At 38.3% G+C, this 25101-nt stretch overlaps 2 protein-coding genes and 1 long non-coding RNA gene across 5 annotated transcripts in view; 2 read left to right on the top strand and 1 right to left on the bottom strand.

Moving 5' to 3' along the window:
- The window catches only part of LOC119481336, a 71858-nt gene that overhangs the window by 5909 nt on the left and 40848 nt on the right, over positions 1-25101 (top strand). Inside the window, exons 7-12 of the mRNA XM_037758150.1 lie at positions 14831-15097; positions 15279-15539; positions 15884-16147; positions 17579-17845; positions 18666-18932; positions 20489-20758. Coding sequence (XP_037614078.1) covers positions 14831-15097; positions 15279-15539; positions 15884-16147; positions 17579-17845; positions 18666-18932; positions 20489-20758 — 1596 coding nt within the window. The remainder of the gene's footprint in view (positions 1-14830; positions 15098-15278; positions 15540-15883; positions 16148-17578; positions 17846-18665; positions 18933-20488; positions 20759-25101) is intronic.
- On the top strand, positions 148-5818 carry LOC119481364 (immunoglobulin superfamily member 1-like). Of its 3 annotated transcripts, XM_037758204.1 has the most exons (10): positions 149-343; positions 504-806; positions 1933-2202; positions 2739-2981; positions 3494-3607; positions 3750-3765; positions 3851-3948; positions 4461-4523; positions 4624-4683; positions 5458-5818. In XM_037758204.1, exons 1-10 carry the CDS (start codon positions 265-267, stop codon positions 5463-5465), a joined length of 1254 nt encoding a protein of 417 aa, XP_037614132.1. In that variant the 5' UTR covers positions 149-264; the 3' UTR covers positions 5466-5818. The 3 variants fall into 3 exon arrangements, with proteins under 3 accessions (XP_037614134.1, XP_037614135.1, XP_037614132.1); XM_037758206.1 differs by lacking the exon at positions 4624-4683 and having other exon boundaries at positions 148-343; XM_037758207.1 differs by lacking the exons at positions 4461-4523; positions 4624-4683 and having other exon boundaries at positions 148-343.
- On the bottom strand, positions 5718-22331 carry LOC119481401. The gene is made up of 2 exons (XR_005205179.1): positions 22198-22331; positions 5718-6649 (listed from the first exon to the last, which is right to left on the bottom strand). It is a non-coding gene; the product is annotated as an uncharacterized LOC119481401 (long non-coding RNA).

The following is a 25101-nucleotide window of genomic DNA, read 5'->3' as shown; positions in this document are numbered from 1 at the left end:
GATGTAGATTTAATGTTTTGTCTTAATTTTTTTATCCTTTCTGGAAATTCTTGAACACAAACAGTTACAAAAGAGGCTGTTGTGACTCGGCACCCCATCTGGACTGAAATATATAAAGGAGAGACGATCACTCTCAGATGTGAGGTCAAGAACGGAAGAGACACTGAGTGGGAGTACGAATGGAAAACAACAAGCTCAAACAAACTATCAAAGCAAAATGAACACAGTATTAGAAATGTTTCTGCATCCCACAGTGGAACCTACATGTGTAAGGGCAGAATGAAAAGTGCACAGCAGTCTTCAACAGATTGGAGTGAGGCCATCACATTGACAGTAGCAGACAGTGAGTCACAACACTATTCTTTCAAAGTGAATATTATACAATTCCTTTAAGAGTTGTTTTGGTTCATCTATATTTTAATGTTTGTGTGTACTGATTGAACATGATGCATTTGATTCACTATCATTACATTTCTTCATTCTGAAAAATCCATTTCCAACAGATAAACCTCAGCCTGTCCTCACTGTGTCTCCATTATGGCTGAGTCCTGGAGACTCAGTAACTCTGAACTGCAGTGTTACAGATCCGTCTGCAGGATGGAGGTTCTACTGGTATAAGGCTGTTCCCATACTGGCAGACAACTACTACAGTTATGAGCTGCTACCTGGCAGCATCAGTGGGACTGAACAGGATTCCTACATCGTTCATGGACAGACACACACAGCAGGATATGTGTGCAGAGCTGGAAGAGGAGATCCAGTGTTTTACACTCTGAACAGCGAACATAAGTTTGCCTGGTCTGGAGGTAGGTCTATTTCCATCTGTCCTTTAGTCAAGAAACAGATGTTATGTCATCACATTGGTTCATCGATTTTCTGTCTGTGACCAACATATAATATCTTGAAAACAAATTCCTACATTGACAATTAATTAACTGTGATGATCTTTCGTCACATCTTTACTCTCTCGCTAGCATCAAATCAAACTTTCTGCTTTCCACCTTACTGGGTGATTTTATTGGACTTGGAATTTCCTAGTTTCCTTCTGTTCTTACTTTTCCCTTTTTTAATTAATCTGATAGCATAAAACACCAAAAAGAGAGATATGAGATTTTCGCTTAAACTTACTGGTTATACTTAATATTTTTACTCATACAACATGCAGGTGTGTATAGTTAGAAGACACTATCATTTAAGATAAACTCTGGAGATTTTTTTTAATGTATTCATTAATGTGTTTTATTTATTTATTATTATTTGTTATATTAATATTATTTTTCCTATAGGAGTTTGATTTGTGGAACAAAATGTGACAATGTTCATGTAAAAAATCAATAAAATATTAATTATATAAAAAAGATAAACTAGATAAGAAGATAACCTTTAACTTGTGACTTGATATGTGAATGTAAATGGGTTCTATGGGTACCCACGAGTCTCCCCTTTACAGACATGCCCACTTTATGATAATCACATGCAGTTTGGGGTAAGTCATAGTCAAGTCAGCACACTGACACACTGACAGCTGTTGTTGCCTGTTGGGCTTGAGTTGTTTATGCTAAATACAGTACCTGTGAGGGTTTCTGGACAATATCTTTCATTGTTTTGTGTTGTTAATTGATTTCCAATAATACATACAGTATATAAATATATTTACATAAAGAAAACATTTTTGCCCACTCCCTTGTTGATAAGAGTATTAAATACTTGACAAATCTCCCTTTATGGTACATTTTGAACAGATAAAAATGTGCGATTAATCATGGACAATCATGCAATTAATCATGATTAAATATTTTAATCGATTGACCGCCCTAGTTTGCACTAATCCTCAGCAAAAACAATTAGAGCAAAGGTATATATATATTGTGGCAATTTTAATCTTAAATTCCCTGTGCTTGGTTTGACCGCTTATTACATGGTGTTTTTCAGATGTTCATTCATCAGCGTCTCTCACAGTGAGTCCTGACACAGTGCAACACTTCACCTCTGAGTCTGTGTCACTGAACTGTAAAGGAAACTCTACTGAGTGGAGAGTGAGGAAGTTTACTGAGAAGAGCTACCTAGCCTCCTGCTCCAACTGGGGGACAATGACTGGATCCACATGCAACATAGGCCGTAACTGGCATAGAGATACCGGTGTGTACTGGTGTGAGTCTGGATCAGGAGAGTTCAGCAACGCAGTCAACATCACTATACAGGGTATAGTTTCATTGCATTTTCTTTTTCTTTTATAATGTAAGGTACACTGACATTTTAGGAGTTTGGCCCATTGCTTTGCTCCAAGGTATTTTAAGTAATTGTAGGTGACTAACATTAACCAAAATATGTTTTGCTATACTCTATAGATTTAGCCTAAGTAGGTTCATCTTACCTATCTTATGATAATTCAATGTTAGTCTTGTTCATTAGTAAATGCCTCAACATTTAGCAGCACGTTTGTACACAAACTATTGCCAGAAAAAAAATCACCTGTCTTTCAAAGTTTTGCTTTCTTTAACCATCCACTCATAAAGCTCAACAGCATTTTTTTATTTGGTCAAAGTGCACTTGTATAGTAAGTTACATAAGTTGTATGTACACAAGATAAAACATCACATTTTATGATCACTCTGTAAAATAACAACAACAAAAAACTCAAAGTGTGATCTCTTCTCATCATTACACATCCACTCAGTCTGGAGTTCTGCACCAGCTGATCTCTGACTGAAGCCTCATATTCTTTGACTGTTTTACAGAACAACACATTATCCTGGCGAGCCCCGTGTATCCTGTGACTGAGGGAGATTCTGTTAGTCTGAGCTGCAAATTGAGAAGGCAACAATTTGCTTTGAATGTGTTTTTCTATCGAAATGGCGAACTCATCCAAAATGACACCAGATGGGAGCTAAATATCTCTGCAGTGTCAAAGTCAGAAGAAGGCTTCTACAAGTGCAAATACTCACAACAAGTGTCACCGCAGAGTTGGATGTCAGTTAAAGGTGAGTAGGAATAAAACAAATGCTGCATTTTCTTTTATGCAAAACATAGTTCTGTCTGAGAAAGAAATATTGTCAAATGTTTAAATTTGAAGTAGCTTTAGTTTCAGACTGTTTCACCTGTTGGATTAAGTAAAAATTGTTTCCTTTTAAGCTGCATCAGTGGTTGTGATAGTCACGAGTTATTGTGATTGGCTAATTTCACACTGTAGTCCATCCTGTGTATGTATATATTGTTTCGCAAGTGTTTACTTGTGTATGAAAATATGCATGGCATTGAAATAGGGATTTTTGTTGTGCATGTACATGCATGTGTGCTGTTTATACCTCTGGACTTGTAAATGTATGCTTTTGTATACAGTATATGTGTATGTGTTGTAGATTTCTTTTGTATGTTTGTATTTATTTGGATTTTTTTCTTTACTCTAATATGTATTATCTTTATTAAATCACTCTGTAAATTCAGTTGAAGAAATGTGCTATATAATTTTATTAACTGTTATCATTTATTATAGCAGGGTCCAGGCCTGAAGGCTCGTCATTTCCTGTAGAGTTCGTTATTAGGCTGGTGTGTGGAATCATACTACTTCCTCTTCTGCTCCTTTTGTATTGCTACAAACCGTCCAAAGGTGAGACCTATTTCTTCTATTATTAGATGTTTTGTGCATTCATTTCTCAAATACACAGATGTATTCTGATCTCATGAAATCGAATGGCAGTGTAACAACTTACAATACAAAACCATGTAACAGCAAATATCTTTTTTCACAGATTCATGCTTCATCAGGTTGGTACAACGCTCGTCTCCTTTTGAACATAAGAGAAAAAACAGTCCATGTTCCTTTTTTGAAAGTATTTGCTACACTTTGTAGGCCGATCCAGTCTGAGAGCACCGATCGGGGCTCCGCCAGAAGTCACGTGGTCTACCAGAATGAGGCTGAACCCAATGAATGTTCCTCTCCTCTCAATGGTAAGCACAAGCTTGATTTATACATATAACCATCCATCCATTATCTGTAACTGCTTATCCTATTCAGGGTCGCGGGGGGGCTGGAGCCGATCCCAGCTGACATTGGGCGAAGGCGGGGTACACCCTGGACAGGTCACCAGACTATCACAGGGCTGACACATAGAGACAGACAACCATTCATGCACATATTCACACCTACGGGCAATTTAGAGTCAACATTTAACCTAACCTGCATGTCTTTGGACTGTGGGGGGAAACCGGAGCCTCTGAACTGACCTGTGATTGGTCAAAGACTTCTATCAGGGCTAGATTTTTTAAAGTCTGAGAACAGAGCCATGAGGAGGTGCAGAAGTCTTGTTTTCTCTCAGAACACTTGAATTATAATATGCTGATGGTTATTATAGAATTTTTGCCAAATGATTTCAAAAAATGATTGCCCACTGAAGCTTTAAGGGGATTGATTACAAATGATTTATATAAAATCCTGTAACTAAATAACATGCGTATTTCAGATGCAGCTGATTCCCAGAATGTCACCAATTCTTTGATTGAACTGAAAGACATTGGAAAGAAGCGTGAGTACTCCCAATACATGCAATAAATAGAGAATACTTTAAAGATGTTTTGGCCTGAAGTGATTTTTTTATTTTATGGATTCATCTGATCATTTAACAGGGAAGCAGCATGAACCAGAGGAGAGCGTTGATTACTCTGATGTAACGACAGAAACTGCAGGTACATCAGTCATGCTCAAAGTTTGTATAGAAATGTGTTATATCATTACACTCAAGGGAATTATGAGTTAGCAGTTCAATTAATCCAAGTCACCTCGGGTAGCTACTACGTGCTACTTGGCACCACCAGTGTTTTAAATTGTCAAATCTTACACATCTAGGGCCTTTTGCTCTTGTGTGTATTTCTAAGTTTGTGTTTTTCACATACAGTATGTGAGTGTTTGTGTGTCATTTGATTCTAATATATCCACATCTCACAGGTAAGTCATACAGCTGAATTGTTTTTCTGTTATTGTTTTACTCATCATGCCGTTGCCTCTCCACCTTCTCCATTCCATCTTGTTATTTGTTTTGCCACCAAATTGTGCCTTCTTTCTGGTTGCACATAACGTTTTGTTTGTTTGTATTGCACAACATAACAAAAAAACAAACAATATATGTCTGACGCTGCTGTACAGTCGTGAAAAAACACACAGTAATCCCCAAATTCCATCCAACTGTATAGCACAGAATATGTCTGCTGAGCAAACAAATCCTGAGATCTGGCTTTTGTGTTAGACAACAATCTGATGTATGCCCAAATCAACTGCTGTAAACTGTTTATTATGAATTTAAACCAGGACCAGCTCTTGGTAATAATGCTGCCATATGATGTTTACACTTTAATGATTTATTCTCCAGATAATTAAATGGGTCTGAGTCAGAATTACATGTCAGAAAGCATCCTTGCATCATGAATAACGACATGTTTTTGTTTTTTCTGATTCTCTTCCAGGTCTGTAAAGAGAGCCGCATCGACAAATGGTTGAGAGCATTTCATGAAAGTCTTGTGTGCACCCCAGCTATCCACATATTAGACATGCTCAGTATGTTGTACAGTTAAATGTGTTAGTAAATTATATCAAATAATCACATCATGTGGATTTAATTGCTCTCAGCACAAGCACAAGACTATTGATGCATATTTTCATTTAGTATTTATGCTCTGCAGTATTATTAATAATGATATGCTTCATTTTGTTATTTTTTATTGAAGTTGTAGGAATTTGAGCTTTAGTAACCAGCTGTGCAGCTTTAAAGTCGGCATCGTTTTCTGTGTTGGATGAGAAAGATCCAGAACATCAGTGTTTACTTTAATATATGTAATAATCTGCTATCAAACAACAGATATTACTTGTAAATGTTTTCCTCTATCTTTTTGAAAATGTATTGATATACTATATGTATTTTATTTTTATATGAACAGATTGTATATTTTTTGTGTTTTGTGTAAATCTTTTGTGTAATCTTTTTGTGTAAATCTTTTTGAGCATTTTATGCATCAATAAACTTTTCTTTCAGCAGTAAGATGTCAGTTGTGTTTTTAATTGTTTGTTTAACTGGACAGCCTAACTGGATAAGCACATTCCAAAGAATCCTTTTGACACTATAAAGCTTGGCAAAAGCCTTGAGGTGGACCTGGATCGACTATTTCTTTGGTAAAAACAAGATCCAATCAGAACTGTTCACTGGAGACATTTGCTCTGGACATGCTATTGGATTCCTTTAACTAAAAATCAATTGAACTTCTATTGTATTGGGGTGAAGGCAGAAATCTCAGAGCCAAATGCATACAAACCTAGTGGTATCTCATCATGAAAACTTTTACATGTGATGCTGACACATGCATCATGGGGTGGATAATAGAGAGGGGATTCCAGGCACAGAGCACAGTGGGAATTTTCATTTCCCTACATTATTATAAAGAGGCAGAGTCCCTCCCCTTCGGCAGGACCCAATGGGACCTTATTTCAGAAACAATATGTACAGTAGTCAACGTTGAGAGTCAAATATTGTTTTGATCCAGTTTGAATTGCGTCATGAATCACACATATGGTGTTGTCGAGAAGGAGGCTAAAATAACGCTCCAAACTTCTGCTATATTTTTTAACGAGGAAAAACTAGCATTTTCAAAGGGGTCCCTTGACCTCTGACCTCAAGAAATGTGAATGAAAACAGGTTCTATGGGTACCCACGAGTCTCCCCTTTACAGACATGCCCACTTTATGATAATCACATGCAGTTTTGAGCAAGTCATAGTCAAGTCAGCACACTGACACACTGACAGCTGTTGTTGCCTGTTGGGCTTGAGTTTGCCATGATATGATTTGAGCATATTTTTTATGCTAAATGCAGTACCTGTGAGGGTTTCTGGACAATATTTGTCATTGTTTTGTGTTGTTAATTGATTTTCAATAATAAATATATAAAACTGGGAAAAAAAAGTTCAGAAACTTGTTTTTGGTTGATTATTTCTCTGTTGTTCCAATGCTAATTGGCATTGTATTTTACATCATTGGAAAGCCTGTTTATTTACCTTCACAATGATGTCCAACTTGTAAGGATCGTGCATTTGTGGGATGAGCAGCACAGCTGATTATGTGGGTAGCACCCAAGAACATTTTTACAAAATGCTCTGCCAATGGTAAACAGTGTTGCTGCAGTCCGCTCATCGCCGTATGGGCAACGGACTGCTGCACAGGCTGCATGACATGGAGGATGTTCTGTACTGGGTGCTGCGTCACCCCTCATTGGACTGACTTTTAGTGACCCATTACGCACACACGAGATTTGTTCCCACACAGAACCCGCAGTGATTTTTTTAACAAATGTTGTAAGCCACTGTTTTACTGCTTAATCTTTCATTTAACATAAGAAAGTAGAGATAAGTAGACAAGTGTAAAAACTGAAGTCACAGCACCACCAATAGGTCAACAACAAGATTTTCAGAAGCCAAAGACTGTGAAAGACAGAATGATGACATTCATGCAGTATTTACACATCTTATTGGATTACGCAGTCATTTTGTACATTATTATTTTGTATTTGTTTTCCTTTAGAAGAAATATGGGGCTCAATTATATATATTCTTCATAAAACATAACAATTAAATTTTCTATTATCATATGCATTTATGTGCTGTGTTCATTGCAAGCAGATTAACCAAATTTACCTTTACTAGCTGCTTGCACTGTAAACCAAGAATTAAGGTCTGGTTAGGAAAGCAGAAAACGTATTTCAAACAGAGTTTAACAGAGGCATTCAAATTTAAAATTGGTCACTCTTTCCATAAAACCTTATTTGGACTTGTTTTAGGTTGGTTCTGTTAGCGTACAGACTAGCGAGAGAGATGCATCCTTGCTGATTCAAATACGCCTGTTAAACTAATCACTAAAGGACTTACATTTTAGCATCTTATGTGATTTTAAAAGTTGAATATACAGTACAGGATTCCAATATACTGTATGCATAGAGCTGGAAGAGGAGGCACTACATTGCACTCACTCCAGCAAACCTAAGTTTGTCTAATTTGTATGTGAGGATGTTTTTTATTGAGTATGTTTTATTGTTTGACTTGTTAGACCCCAGTCACTGTGCAGTTAAAAAAGAAATGTCCATAAAGGACCACAGGGGGGTGTCAAACTACCCTGACTGATACCTACAGGAAGCAAGTACTCCTTTCTAAGCCTGGGACTAGGACTGCTGTAGTCATGTCCCAGGATGCCATGTCAAGGTGACTCATAATGAGCCACATTCTCCAAATGCTGTAGTGCTCCATAACTTAACATTTTGAACTCTTTCAATTTAAACTCGTCATTTCCTTTGACTTATTTGACAGCTAAAAATATTATCCTGCTTTGCTCAGTTCCTGGGGTCAAATTCCTGGTAGCACTGCACTAATGCACGGAACTGGTTGATCCATCCGACAGACCGACCGACTGACTGATCTTGACAACGTCTATAATTAGAAACATGACATTAATACAAGATCATTCTGTAAATTGTCCAACCTATCAATGAATTTACTTGGACCTGCAGTACAAAAAATGAGGAAAAGCACAGTGGGAACCTTTTTGTCAGATTTTCACAAACTCAACCTTTTGGTTTTGCCTTTTGTCTTCTTATGTTACATATTGAGAAATATTGACCACTCACTTCAGACACCGTTGTATTTAAAACATTGTTATAAAAATTGTGCTTTAATTGCTATATTATCTATTACTGATGCATTGCACTTGACTAAATTTCTACCACTTAAAACAACCTCATTCTACATCCTGTACAGCATAGGACCCGTCCTCCTTTCTGTGCAAAAAAACCACAAGCTCTGGTGTGAATGTGATGAAACCTGTGCATTTCTTGTTATCGTAGCAACACATCTTTTATGTGTGAAGAGGAACTGGAAAGTCACACTCATGCTGAGAAGCATTGGCTTGGCTTGTTTCTTCTCAGGCTGACTACAAATAATGCTGGAACTTGGTTTTGCGGAACACCAGCTTCAACTCGCCCTATCGCACGGGCCTTATCCAGATTAGATAAACGTGGCATGTCGATGCTTGGAGCAGACACCAAATGATCCCTTTAGTAGGGCACAGCACCCAGCAGGCCCCATGCACACAGGTGCTGCCGATCAGGTGCCTGATCGGCAGCACCTGGAGCTCAAAACAAGAGTCAATTCCAACAGGAGAATACACTGTTTACCATTGGCAGAGCATTTTGGCAAATTTTTCTTAGGCGCTACCCACATAATCAGCTGTGCTGCTCATCCCACAAAGGCATGATCCTTACAAGTTGGACATCATTGTGAAGGTAAATAAACAAGCTTTCCAACCATGTAAAATACAATGCCAATTAGCATTGCAACAATAGAGAAATAATCCACCAAACACAAGTTTCTGAACTTTTTTTCCCCAGTTTATATACACATACAACACAAACCTCATCACAATACAGGCAGTATATGCCCACAACATGCACTAAATAACACACAAAATGTTAGGTATGTATATGATGTGATATGATTAAATTAAATGTTTCATGGATGTGCAATAAGTACTTGTTAATGCCAATGTTTTAAATGTGTTTTAGGTACCAGGCACAAACCTTTGCATAAAAGAAGGGCTAATATATCTTTGCAGTGGGCAGGAAGTGTAACCTGTCAAATTATTCTGCGGTTAAAGCCACTAGAAGTTTCTCAGCTTCGGCAAAAGGGAAGTTGGACAAACCTTTGCTCTCATATTCTATTCTATATATGAAATTTAACTTCTCTCTTTCCGTTGCATTACTATTAATGCAAAGTAGAAGAATTTCTCAGCAGAGCAGAGCGTGTCGGTGCTGGATGTGAGGATGGGGCACACTTTGCTCTGTGTGCTGGGCCTACTCTGTGAGTACATCACTGACTTTACAATTGTTTGATTTTCAAAAGCAGAATCGTGTTTTTTTTATCAACATGGTAGTTTTGTAGCGATTATCTTAGTTGCGGATATGGCTTGGTTCAGACTGGAGGGCTGTGTTAAGTACACCACTGGACTAGTAATTTGCACAATGCATGTATAGCACATGGTCCAAGGTATTGTTACGTATATAGCTTTTGAATCTAATTTATTGCTATTTATTGTATTTTATATATTTAATTTTAAAGAGTTTTTTTTTATTTGTGCCAACTTACAGAATATCATTACAGAAAAGCATGATACTGATGATTGATAAACTACAGTTAAAGGGACTGTTTGTAACTTTTTAAGCGTATAAATTTACCTGTTCGGGACACATGCGCGCTCGCGTGTGGCCGGAGCCCCTCCTCCTCTGTCTGCTTGTCTTCACTCAGACAGTTCGCGTTCGCTCGTACTCGCTCCACCTCTAGACGTGAACACGCGCACACTACACACTGCAGAAGAGTTAGTTTAGCTCTGAGAATATCTAGTGAATGTACAGTGGACGTTTGTGCAGAAAATAACTGCTGCAGCTCCTCCAGACCAACAGAGGTTTCCCGTGTCTTGTGAAGTGACGGGTGATATTGTGGTTTTAGCTGACGTATGTCGTCTCACTGTTTTGAGCGATGCTCGTTCATGTCTATTTAGAGCGAGCAAGCACGAGCCCGACGCTGACTTTCATTGACTAACAAGCATTTCTGAAAATTACAAATAGTCCCTTTAATATTAATAATAAAATTACTGATTATAATTGCCACTGGAACTACTCCAACTGGATTTTAAATGCTTTTGTTTTTGTCTAATGAAGTTTTAATCTTTATTTTAGTGCTGAATACACCCCTCTACGGACAAAATGAAGGTGACAATTTTTTAAATATACATTTTATATAGATATTATAGGATATATATATATATATTTTTTAATATTTACTCACTCAATATATATCTCATATTTATCACATGCTGTATCACTCTTTGTCACAACTTCCTTTTGTGTTTTGCCACGTATGTGTCATTTTACTGTATGTATCAATACTAATTATTAAATGTCTAGATTAGTGCCCAAGAGAAAGAAATTGTATTTTCCTCACACATTTTTCCAATAATTACCTTTTTTATTTACTCTTTTTGAAATTGTGCAGTTTATTTATGTAGGGAGACCTGATGCTGTGCTGACCTTGATAACAAACTGTCCGTAGAGTCTGTTACCTGTTTTTCAAGCATTCATTTGATCATCTTAACTGATCAGAATGATGAGTTAGTTACAACAGTCTGCCCAAAGATATCAATAACAACGAGTTATGTAATCAATAATTACACTGAGGGCCGTTGAGTGTCGACATGCTGTTCAAATGATCTCACTCAATTTGAATAGTGACACGGTGCGGTGGCTGCCCCAGTGTGGTTCTGGTATCGACAGTGAGATTATTGGGATACAAAAATCCTCCAGAACAGTTTCAATGCTCCATTGCATTGATTCTCTATTGGAGTGAAATGTGGTTACTTTTACATCATTTTCCTACTCATTCAGTGAGCCCATGTGCCCTGTTTGGAAACATTTGCATTGTTTCCGAGTTATTGTGACTACCACCAAGTTTAGCTTCAATAATTTTACTTATTTATTAGCCATGTTGGTATGAATATAAATATAAATTAAATCTTATTTTTAGGTTTAGAAACTTAAAACTTGACCAACTTAAGCTGTATTTTTTGGCGGTTTCTCTCACAGAAAACATGTGGTATGAAGCTTATTACACATTATAATCTGGAGTAGTGTGCTTTAAATGAGCGACTATCACATATATATAATCATGAGAAGGAAAATTAAAAAAAGAAGATTATAGCTGCTGCGCAGCTGTGGTTTGGGGCCGGGCATTTAGAGGAGGAAGATGAAAAAAGGAAGAGGAAGACAAAAGAGAAGTACAGGACGATCATCATTAAACCTTTAAAGGGGACATATGCTCATTTTCAGGTTCAGACTTGTATTTTGGGTTTCTACTAGAACATATTTACATGCTTTAATGTTCAAAAAACACATTATTTTTCTCGTCCTGTCTGTCTGAATTTACCTGTATTCACGCTCTGTCTGAAACGCTCCGTTTTAGTGCATTTCAACGGAATGGCAACGGAATGGCGTTGCTAGGAAACAGCTTGGGTCCATGTTTACTTCCTGTCAGCTGATGTCTTTCACATACACTGCAACAGGAAATAAACTGAAACACATTTAGTATGTTTACATTTAAAACTGTGAAATGGTCTAAATATCGTAGATTTGTGACATCACAAATGGACAGAAATCCTAACGGCTCGTTTCAAACGCACAGTTTCTGAATACGGGCTGTGTGTATTTCTCCGTGGATTGAGTGTTTTGATACTTTCACAGTATTTATATATCACTTAAACCTGCTTTATAATATAAAAGACATGAAAATCTCACTTTTGAGGTCACAATATGGGACCTTTAAGGCTTTAGCATGTTCGTTCTGCCTCGATCTGGTCTCAAACTCACAACCTCAGACACCATGGGCAAGTCACTATCTTGGTGAGCTTACTGCCTGGGGGAACCTACCACTGGACACTATGACTTCACACTGTGACTTAGGCAATTGCCAGGATTGCCTGTAAAGGCAGATTTAAAACTAGTGTCAAAAATTCAGTTTTTGAAACAAAGACATAAAGATGAATTGCTCCGTAAGTGACAAACTGATGTTTAAAAATGCTTGATTTTCATTGACTGCAGTGGTTTACATGAGGATAGAAATCAAAATACTGTCAAAAATTGTTTTTAAGATGAAATTCTGAAATTTACCACAGTACATCTACCATGACCTCAAAACTTTGTCATTTATTTTCATGAACATTGGGAGTTTTATTTAGCGAGAATTTGCAGTAGCTTTGTACAATACTGTTTACACCAAAATGTGTTGATGCAGTGTGGGCTCAGTTTTTGATAATGCAAAAATCTGGCTGGATCGTTTGTGGAGGACTGACTGAAGATGCAGCGTAGCAAATTTGGTATGAATTGAGCAAAAAATGTGGGATAGGGTTAATAAGTTTTACAGTTTTTGAGAAAAACAAAGTGATGGACTTCATAATTCTTGCCAGTTTGAAGCATATAAACATTTCTGCACTCTTGGGCCTACATTTTGGTGGAAATTGCATACTGTAGCTGCCCAGTCCCTAAAAAGAAGGGCAGAGTTGAGCTGTTCACATAAAGAGGCTCATATAAATTATAGGTTTGCTTTCACAACAAACCATCTGATAAATGTTTCTTTGTGAAAGTTGAGTACAGGACTAAACACTGTAAAATTGAACCCATCCTCTGTGTCCTGCAAAAGCAATATTCTTATTATAATTATTACAGTAATGTAGCAAACAGGGAAGGGGACTATGGAGCTATAAGACATTGGTAAATGTGCTTATTTAGTAAGCATATTAAGTAAGTGTGACTTCTACAGCTTCTTCTAAATCCAACTTAATGTTGAATGTTTGAATGTTCATGTCAGTTTACAGATATTATATTCATCAATGATATCATATCACACTGCTAAATCACTTACATGTCAGATGAAGTGTATGTTCATTTGATTGAGTTTATCAATAAACTGATGCTCTACCTCTGTTACATAGGTATTGATGCAATCCTGGAAAGTCCTGCATTCACTTTGTTTGAATGAGACTTAGTGATTCTGCGCTGTAAGCATCCTACTCCAAGAAATGAGACGAAAGCTAAATTTTTCAAAGACGGATCACCTCTTAAAATTGACACAAACCATCAGTCAGCAGAAATTGTTGTGCAAACTTAAAATCCAACCTGGCATTAACATGCGTCTCGGGTGATCGATCACAAGTGGACAGCTTTAAGTACGTCTCTTCACACCTGGCATTACAATGCATCTCCACATGCGTCTCGAGTGTCCACTTGTGATCGGATGTCACTTCCTATATGCAAATACTAAAATATAGGGTTAATGTCTACCAGCGGTCCCCGGGGACCTTCGTGCTGCCGACACCGCCGCCTTTGCCAGACAACAGCAAGATACAGAGGTTCAGAGAGCCGGGGATGAGAGAGAGCGGGCGGGCGGGTGTCAGCTCCGTGCAAATCACCGGAACAAAAACACTGACACATCATCGACAGTATGACAATAATGCATTTCCGGTGCCTAGTCTGATAGTCTGAAGATATGTAGCCTATAGATAAGATATATTTTAATAAAATACAGTTGTACTGACAGGATACAGTGGAGCACAGATCCGTTGCCATGCCGCAAGGCAGACAAGAACTTGCGTCTGCTTGTATTCACATGAGGGGCGCAGTGAGACCCCGTGGATCCAAGCAGGACGTCAGTAAGTGGTCCTTAATGTGGCCCAGGACACATTCACGTACACACTGCTAAAAGAATGTGGCCATATGTGTCCTAGACCACCTCTGAATGTGGTCTGAAAGATCGGATCTTAATGCGTCCTCAATGCGTCTTGAATGCGTTCACACCTGTACTTACAGCTGTCCACTTGTGATCGGATCACCCAGAACGCATGTTAATACCAGGTCTGAACAGGGCTTTACTTAAAGTTCTCCCATATTGTTGGGGTCAAACTGTCTAGTCTCTGTACTAAATGCATCCTGTGGAAGGCTACTAGTATTTTGGGAGACTGTTGCGAGCCTCTGTAAACTCTTTTATCCCTTGAGCCGCTGCTAGTACTGCTTGGTACTTAACTGGCCTTTGAGTAGTTTCTTTTATACAATTTGCAACATTATAATATTTGTGTTATAGCTGTTGAGTTTATTTTGCTGCAGAATAGAACAGCATGCATTCACATCATTTACAGCAGAAATAAACACGTTTAATTTTTAATCCTGTTTGTATCTTAACTGGGTGTTTTTGATGTGAACAGTTCCCAACAAGGCCACTGTGACCCTTCAACCCAACTGGCTTCAGATATACAGCAGTGAGAAGATCATTCTCAGATGTGAGATCCAGGGAGGTGGAGACACTGACTGGACGTATGAATGGAGCACACCCAGCTCAAACACTCGTTCAACACGCAAGGAATACATTATTAGCAGTGCTACTGAGTCCCACAGTGGAGAATACAGTTGCATGGGTAGAAGGGACCATACCTTAACAGAGTGGAGTGATGCCAAGAAATTGACAGTATTAGGTAAGTCTTTTATCCATTAGGAACACTACTATATCATTGAACAAAGAGTCATGTGTAACATCACATGCTCTGTTTATAATGACTGTTATTGTTCAGAATGTGAGTATAAGTATTTAGTCTGTTATGAGGGAAATTCTATTCCAGACATTTACATGTTGTTTTTTCCCATCTAACTGAACAGTGGAAAAACCTAAGCCCAGCCTGACCCTAGATATAGAACGGGGCGTTGGGACACTAACCTGTTCTGTGAAGGACCCTGCTGACTGGGAATACGACTGGTTCAAACATACATCAGATTCTTCTATAGCTCGCCCCATAAGGGGTGTTGTACCAGACAAAGTTATCAGTGTCTCAGAAGCAGGTCTCTACCACTGCAGAGGAGGAAGAGGAGATCCAAGGATCTTCACAGAGGACAGCAATACAGTCGCCATTCAACAAACTTGTGAGTTTAGTAATTTGTGCTGAAATAATACACCATGCATTATTTATCAGTTGTGAAGAAAATACTCATGTTGGTAGTGTAGCAAAAAAAAACATTAATAGGAAAATGCTTATAGGTCTGTATTCGGGGTGGGACAGGCCTACTGGCAGAAGGTGGGCGGAGACAGTATGATAATAATGCACTTTCCGTAATTGTTGTTGTGTTATAGATGTTGAGTTTATTTTGCTGCAGAATAGAACAGCATGCATTCACATCATTTACAGCAGAAATAAACAAGGATTGTAGAACACTGTTTAATTTTTAATCCTGTTTGTATCTTAACTGGGTATTTTTGATGTGAACAGTTCACAACAGGCCCACTGTGACCCTTCGACCCAAAAGGCTTCAGATATACAGCAGTGAGAAGATCACTCTCCGATGTGATATCCAGGGAGGTGGAGGCACTGACTGGACGTATGAATGGAAAACACCCAGCCCAAACACTCTTACACGCAAGGAATACATTATTGACAGTGCTACTGAGTCCCAGAGTGGAGAATACAGTTGCAGGGGTAGAAGGGACTATATCTTAACAGAGTGGAGTGATAACAAGACATTGACAGTAATAGGTAAGTCTTTTATTCATACGGAACACTACTGTATTATTGAACAAAGAATGTGTCACTCACATGCTCTGTTTATAATGACTTTGTTATTGTTCAGAATGTGAGTATAAGTATTTAGTCTGTTATGAAATAAAAACATTTGAGTTGAGTGTCTCGCATTAGTTAGACCATATTTAATCCATCATGAAAATATCATCCAAATAAGGCAACAGAAAACACTTCTTTCATCAACAATTATGTAGCTCTCTTCAGGTCACACACTAACAAATTCAGTTTTTTACTGAAAAGGAGCCAGTAATGAGAGTACTGCAGCTTCTGAAATATAATAATTCACAGAGAAATGTTCTGGATTGAATATCAAGACTATAAAGTAACTTATAGGGTGGAATGATGGTACAGTTTAGCAGGTTAGGTTGATCATTGGTAAGGTTAATTTACATTAATCACCTAATTGGCTAGTTTCTCCTCGCGGCAAACAGCTCCTCAAAGCTCCTCAAAGCTCTCCATTTTCTCTGCCCATCCGCATCCATGTAGTTAGAAAGATTTGGATGTGCGCGGACAGGTGAAAACCCCTGCAAAGGGCTGTGTCTGATGGTGTGACGTCACTTTGGCTGTGCGGACACTCGCGACTGCGGCAAGCATAAATCAAGCTTTAGTGTGAATGTTATGTGTTATTTGTTAGCCCTGTGATAGACTAACAACCTGACCCGGGTGTACCCTTGCTCTCTCGCCTAATGTGAGCTGGGATAGGCTCCAGCTTTCTGTGAGCCTGCAAAGGATAAGTGGGTACAGATTATGAATTAATAGATAGTATGCATTATACAGTTGTCTTCCAAAAAAGGAAAAAACAGTGAAAGTGTTCAATTTGGCTCTTCACCACAATAATTAGCAATCAAATGCACCGATAAAATTAGATTCACCATATTTTTTGAATCTTTCTAAACATCTCCTGTAATTCGGCAAACACATAATCCACCAAAGAGCACGAGTTAAAGTATTAGTTTACCGTGTGTCTCAGTAACGTGAAAGGATGCAGAGGAAGAGCAGTCCGGCTAGAGTGACTCTATTTTAATGAATATCTTTTTACATTTAAACCTTTTTAATTAATAAAAAATAAATAATTGAGTTCCATGTTCTGTCATCTATTATTCCATTACTTTCCCTGATGTTTTAGATTTTTAACGTGGTGTCTCAGTATCTGTATCGAGCTATTTAGGCAGGGTATCATATCGAAGTCCGAATTGTGGTATCGTGATAACACTAGGTCACAGTGATTAAAAGAGTATTTTCTGTGGCCATGTGACAGTTAGTTTTATGACAACCTCCAAGAATGGGTGAAATTCATTATGTATTCATTTTCATTAAGGTATTTTGATCTGGTTCATTCACAGGAACACTAATGACCTTTTTATGTCTCTGTTCTAAACTGAACAGCAAATAAACCAAAGGCTGTACTGAGAGCTGACAACAGAGACATTCCTTTACGGGGCAGTGTGACCCTGACCTGCTCTGTGAACCCATCATCATCATCATCTGGTTGGAAATACTTCTTGTACAGAGGAGAGACATCCTCTAATCCCCTGACCACACAAAGTGATCAATTCAGAGTCTCACAGGGAGGACTCTACTGGTGCAGAGGAGGGAGAGGATGGCCACTTTACTACACAGACTACAGTGATCCAGTCCATCTCACCAAAAATAGTGAGTTTAGCATTTGTCTCTGAAACTGAATTAAAAAACTCTTTTGTATTTATAATAATTGATGGATAAAAAGGCTAAAGACATTATGTTTTGATGTAGATTTAATGTTTTGTCTTAATTTTTGTATCCTTTCTGGAAATTCTTGAACACGAACAGTTGTAAAAGAGGTTGTTGTGACTCAGCACCCCATCTGGTCTGTGTATTCACAAGAGACCCCGTGGATCCAAGCAGGACGTCAGTAGATTAGGCGGTCCTTAATGTGGCCCAGGACACATTCACGTACACACTGCTAAAAGAATGTGGCCATACAGTATGTGATCTAGACCATCTCTGAGTGTGGTCTGAGTGATCGGATCTCAATGCGTCCTCAATGCGTCTTGAGTGCGTTCACACCTGTACTTAGAGCTGTTCACTTGTGATCCGATCACTGAGGACGCATGTTAATACCAGGTCTGAACAGGGCTTTACTTAATGTTCTCCCATATTGTTGGGGTCAAACTGTCTAGTGTCTGTACTAAATGCATCCTGTGGAAGGCTACTAGTATTTGTGGACTGTTATGAGCCTCTGTAAACTCTTTTATCCTTGAGCAGCTGCTAGTACTGTTATAAAACTGCTTGGTACTTAACTGACCTTTGAGCAGTTTCTTTTACACAATTTGCATCATTATAATTGTTGTGCTATAGCTGTTGAGTTTATTTTGCTGCAGAATAGAACAGCATGCATTCACATCATTTACAGCAGAAATAAACAAGGATTATAGAACACTGTTTAATTTTTAATCCTGTTTGTATCCTAACTGGGTATTTTTAATGTGAACAGTTCCCAACAGGCCCACTGTGACCCTTCAACCCAACTGGTCTCTGATATACAGCAGTGAGAAGATCACTCTCAGATGTGCGATCCAGGGAGATGGAGACACTGGCTGGACGTATGAATGGAGCACATCCAGCCCAAACACTCCTACAAGAGACGAGGAATACATTATTAGCAGTGCTACTGAGTCCCACAGTGGAGAATACCGTTGCATGGGTAGAAGTGACTATTCCTTAACACAGTGGAGTTACACCAAGAAATTGACAGTATTAAGTAAGTCTTTTATTCATACGTAACACTACTGTATTATTGAACAAAGAATGTGTCACTCACATGCTCTGTTTATAATGACTTTGTTATTGTTCAGAATGTGAGTATAAGTATTTAGTCTGTTATGAAATAAAAACGCTTGAGTTGAGTGTCTCACATTAGTTAGACCACATTTAATCTATCATGAAAATATCATCCAAATAAGGCAACAGAAAACACTTCTTTCATCAACAATTATGTAGCTCTCTTCAGGTCACGCACTAATAAATTCAGTTTTTTACTGAAAAGGAGTCAGTAATGAGAGTACTGCAGCTTCTGAAATATAATAATTCACAGGGAAATGTACTGGACTGAATATCAAGAATATAAAGTAACTTATAGGGTGGAACGATGGTACAGTTTAGCAGGTTAGGTTAATCATTGGTAAGGTTAGTTTACATTAATCGCCTAATTGGCTTGTCTACATTGCCTGTAGGCGTTAAGCCTCCGTTATGCTTTCCGCAAGGATGGCCGCACGGACATGAGTAGACGTGTAATCGTGACGAGGAAACGTTTGGATCTTTTACTCTCCGTGTGGGTTTCTCCTCGCGGCAAACAGCTCCTCAAAACTCCTCAAAGCTCTCTATTTTCTCTGCCCATCCGCATCCATGTAGTTAGAAAGATTTGGATGTGCGCGGACCGGCGAAAACCCCTGCAAAGGGCAGTGTCTGATGGTGTGACATCACTTTGGCCGTGCGGACACTCGCGACTCTGCGGCAAGCATAAATCAAGCTTTAGTGTTAATGTTATGTGTTATTTGTTAGCCCTGTGATAGACTACCAACCTGACCCGGGTGTACCCTTGCTCTCTCCCAATGTGAGCTGGGATAGGCTCCAGCTTTCTGTGAGCCTGCAAAGGATAAGTGGGTACAGATTATGAATTAATAGATAGTATGCATTATACAGTTGTCTTCCAAAAAAGGACAAAACAGTGAAAGTGTTCAATTTGGCTCTTCATCACAATAATTACCAATCAAATACAACGCTAAAATTAGATTCTCCAAATTTTCTGAATCTGTCCAAACATCTACTGTAATTCGGGAAACACATAATCCACCAAAGAGCACGAGTTTTAGTTTTAGTATTATTTTACCGAGTGTCTCAGTAACGTGAATGGGCGCAGAGGAAAAGCAGTCCGGTGAGAGTGACTCTATTTTAATGAATATATTTTTACATTTAAACATTTTTAATTATTAAAAAAATAATAATTAAATTTCATGTTCTGTCATCTATTATTCCATTACTTTCCCTGATGTTTTAGATTTTTAACGTGGTATCTCAGTATCTGTATCGAGCTATTTAGACAGGGTATCGTATCGAAGTCAGAATTGTGGTATCGTTACAACACTAGGTCGCAGTGATTAAAAGAGTATTTTCTGCGGCCATGTGACAGTTAGTTTTATGACAACCTCCAAGAATGGGTGGAATTCATTATGTATTCATTTTCATTAAGGTATTTTGATCAGGTTTATTCACAGGAACACTAATGACCTTTTTATGTCTCTGTTCTAAACTGAACAGCATATAAACCAAAGGCTGTACTGAGAGCTGACAACAGAGACATTCCTGTAGGGAGCAGGGTGACCCTGACCTGCTCTGTGAACCCATCATCATCATCATCTGGTTGGAAATACTACTACTGGTACAGAGGAGAGACATCCTCTGAAACCATGACCACACAAAGTGATCAATTCAGAGTCTCACAGGGAGGACTCTACCGGTGCAGAGGAGGGAGAGGAGAGCCAGTTTACTACACAGACTACAGTGATTCAATCCATATCACCAAAAATAGTGAGTTTAGCATTTGTCTCTGAAACAGAATTAAAAAACTGTTTTGTTTTCATAATAATTGATGGATAAAAAGGCTAAAGACATTATGTTTTGATGTAGATTTAATGTTTTGTCTTAATTTTTGTATCCTTTCTGGAAATTCTTGAACATGAACAGTTGCAAAAGAGGCTGTTGTGACTCGGCACCCCATCTGGTCTGAAATATATAAAGGAGAGACGATCACTCTCAGATGTGAGGTCAAGAACGGAGGAGACACTGAGTGGGAGTACGAATGGAAAACAACCAGCTCAAACAAACTATCAAAGCAAAATGAACACAGTATTAGAAATGTTTATCCATCCCACAGTGGAACCTACGAGTGTAAGGGCAGAATGAAAAGTGCACAGCAGTCTTCAACAGATTGGAGTAAAGCCATCACATTGACAGTACCAGACAGTGAGTCACAACACTATTCTTTCAAAGTGAATTGTTTTGGTTCATCTATATTTTAACGTTTGTGTGTACTGATTGTACATGATGCATTTGATTCACTATCATTACATGTCTTCATCCTGAAAAATCTATTTCCAACAGATAATCCCAAACCTGTCCTCACTGTGTCTCCATTATGGCTGAGTCTTGGAGACTCAGTAACTCTGAACTGCAGTGTTAGACATCCATCTGCAGGATGGAGGTTCTACTGGTATAAGGCTGTTCCCAAACTGTCAGACTCCTACAGTTATGAGCTGCTACCTGGCTGCACCAATGGGACTGAACAGGATTCCTACATCGTTCATGGACAGACGCACACAGCAGGATATTACTGCAGAGCTGGAAGAGGAGATCCAGTGTTTTACACTCTGTACAGCGAACATAAGTTTGCCTGGTCTGGAGGTAGGTCTGTTTCCGTCTGTCCTTTAGTCAAGAAGCAGATGTTATGTCATCACATTGGTTCATCAATTTTTTTGTCTGTGACCAACATACAGTATCTTGAAAACAAATTCCTATATTGACAATTAATTAACTGTGATGATCTTTCGTCACATCTCTACTGTCTCGCTAGCATCAAACCAAACTTTCTGCTTTCCACCTTACTGGGTGATTTTATTGGACTTGGAATTTCCTGGTTTCCTTCTGTTCTTACTTTTCCCTTTTTTAATTAATCTGATAGCACAAAACACCAAAAAGAGATATATGAGATTTTCGCTTAAACTTACTGGTTATACTTAATATTTTTAATCATACAACATGCAGGCGTGTATAGTTAGAAGACACTATAATTTAAGAACTTTTTTAATGTATTAATTTATGTGTTTTATTTATTTATTATTTGTTATATTAATATTATTTTGCCTATAGGAGTATGATTTGTGGACCAAATGTGACAATGTTCATGAAAAAAATCAATAAAATACTAATTGTATAAAAAAGATAAACTAGATAAGAAGATAACCTTTAACTTGTGACTTAGAGATAATGTGAATGAAAATGGATTATATGGGTACCCACGAGTCTCCCCTTTACAGACATGCCCACTTTATGATAATCACATGCAGTTTGGGGCAAGTCATAGTCAAGTCAGCACACTGACACACTGACAGCTGTTGTTGCCTGTTGGGCTTGAGTTGTTTATACTAAATGCAGTACCTGTGAGGGTTTCTGGACAATATTTGTCATTGTTTTGTGTTGTTAATTGATTTCTAATAATACATACAGTATATAAATATATTTGCATGAAGCAAGCATTTTTGCCCACTCCCTTGTTGATAAGAGTATTAAATACTTGACAAATCTCCCTTTACGGTACATTTTGAACAGATAAAAAATGTGCAATTAATTTGCGATTAATCGTGATTAATTATGGACAATCATGCGATTAATCACGATTAAATATTTTAATCGATTGACCGCCCTAGTTTGTACTAATCCTCAGCAAAAACAATTAGAGCAAAGGGATATTTGTATTGTGGCAAATTTAATCTTCAATTCCCTGTGCATGGTTTGACCGCTTATTACATGTTGTTTTTCAGATGTTCAGTCATCAGCGTCTCTCACAGTGAGTCCTGACAGAGTGCAACACTTCACCTCTGAGTCTGTGTCACTGAACTGTGATGGAAACTCTACTGAGTGGAGAGTGAGGAAGTTTACTGAGAAGAGCTACCTAACCTCCTGCTCCAACTGGGGGACAATGACTGGATCCACATGCAACATAGGCAGTATCCGGCCTAGGGATACCAGTGTGTACTGGTGTGAGTCTGGATCAGGAGAGTTCAGTAACGCAGTCAACATCACTACACAGGGTATGGTTTCATTGCATTTTCTTCTTTTATAAAGTAAGGTACACTGACATTTTAAGAGTTTGGCCCATTACTTTGCTGCATGGTATTATAAGTAATTGTAGGTGACTAACATTAACCAAAATATTTTTTTCTATACTCTATAGATTTAGCCTAATTAGGTTCATCTTACCTATCTTATGATAATTCAATGTTAGTCTTGTTCATTAGTAAATGCCTCAACATTTAGCAGCACGTTTGTACACAAACTATTGCCAGAAAAAAATCACCTGTCTTTGAAAGTTTTGCTTTCTTTAACCGTCCACTCATAAAGCTCAAGAGAATTATTTTATTTGGTAAAAGTTCTTTTGTATAGTAAGTTACATAAGTTCTATGTACACAATCACTGATCACTCTGTAAAATAACAACAACGAAAAACTCAAAGTGTGATCTCTTCTCATCATTACACATCCACTCAGTCTGGAGTTCTGCACCAGCTGATCTCTGACTGAAGCCTCATATTCTTTGACTGTTTTACAGAACAACACATTATCCTGGCGAGCCCCGTGTATCCTGTGACTGAGGGAGATTCTGTTAGTCTGAGCTGCAAATTGAGAAGGCAACAATTTGCTTCCAATGTGTTTTTCTATCGAAATGATGAACTCATCCAAAATGACACCAGATGGGAGCTAAATATCTCTGCAGTGTCAAAGTCAGATGAAGGCTTCTACAAGTGCAAATACTCACAACAAGTGTCACCGCAGAGTTGGATGTCAGTTAAAGGTGAGTAAGAATAAAACGGATGCTGCATTTTCATTTATGCAAAACGTGGTTCTGTCTGAGAAAGAAATATTGTCAAATGCTTGAATTTGAAGTAGCTTTAGTTTCAGACTGTTTCACCTGTTGGATTCAGAAAAAAGTGTTTCCTTTTGAGCTGCATCAGTGGTTGTGATAGTCACGAGTTATTATGAATGGCTAATACTAACACTGTAGTCCATCCTGTGTATGTATATATTGTACTGCAAGTGTTATGTTGTGTATCACAATAACTATGTCACTGAAACAGGGATTTTTGTTGTGCATGTACATGCATGTGTGTTGTTTATACCTCTGGACCTGTAAATGTATGCTTTTGTATTTATGTGTATGTGTTGTAGATTTGTTTTTATATTTATGAATTTTTGTCTTTACTGTAATATTTATTATCTTTATTAAATCACTCTGTAAATTCAGTCAAAGAAAAGTGCTTTATAAGTTTATCAACAGTTATCATTTATTATTGCAGGGTCCAGGCCTAAAGGCTTGTCATCTCCTGTCCCGTTGATTATTGGGCTGGTTTGTGGAATCATACTTCTTCTTCTTCTTCTGCTCCTTTTGTATCGCTACAGACCGTCCAAAGGTGAGACCTAATTCTTCTATTATTAGATGTTTTGTGCTTTAATTATTCAAATACACAGATGTATTCTGATCTCATGAAATCGAATGGCAGTATAACAACTTACAATACAAAACCATATAACAACAAATGTCTTTTTTCACAGATTCATGCTTTATCAGGTTGGTACAACGCTCGTCTCATTTTGAACATAAGAGCAAAAACATTCCATGTTCCTTTTTTGAATGTATTTGCTACACTTTGTAGGCCGATCCGGTCTGAGAGCACCGATCGGGGCTCCGCCACAAGTCACGTGGTCAACCAGAATGAGGCTCAACCCAATGAATGTTCCTCTCCTCTCAATGGTAAGCACAAGCTTGATTTATACATATATCCATCCATCCATTAGCTGTAACTGCTTATCCTATTCAGGGTCGCGGGGGGGGCTGGAGCCGATCCCAGCTGACATTGGGCAAAGGCGGGGTACACCCTGGACAGGTCGCCAGACTATCACAGGGCTGACACATAGAGACAGACAACCATTCACACTCACATTCACACCCACGGGCAATTTAGAGTCAACAAATAACCTGCATGTCTTTGGACTGTGGGGGGAAACCGGAGCACCCGGAGAAAACCCACGCTAACACGGGGAGAACATGCAAACTCCACCCAGAAGGACCCCAAGACGTGTATACTCTATATATACAGT

Source organism: Sebastes umbrosus, chromosome 22 (assembly GCF_015220745.1).
Source record: "Sebastes umbrosus isolate fSebUmb1 chromosome 22, fSebUmb1.pri, whole genome shotgun sequence".
NCBI lineage: Eukaryota > Metazoa > Chordata > Actinopteri > Perciformes > Sebastidae > Sebastes > Sebastes umbrosus.
This window is presented reverse-complemented; position numbering and strand designations above follow the sequence as displayed.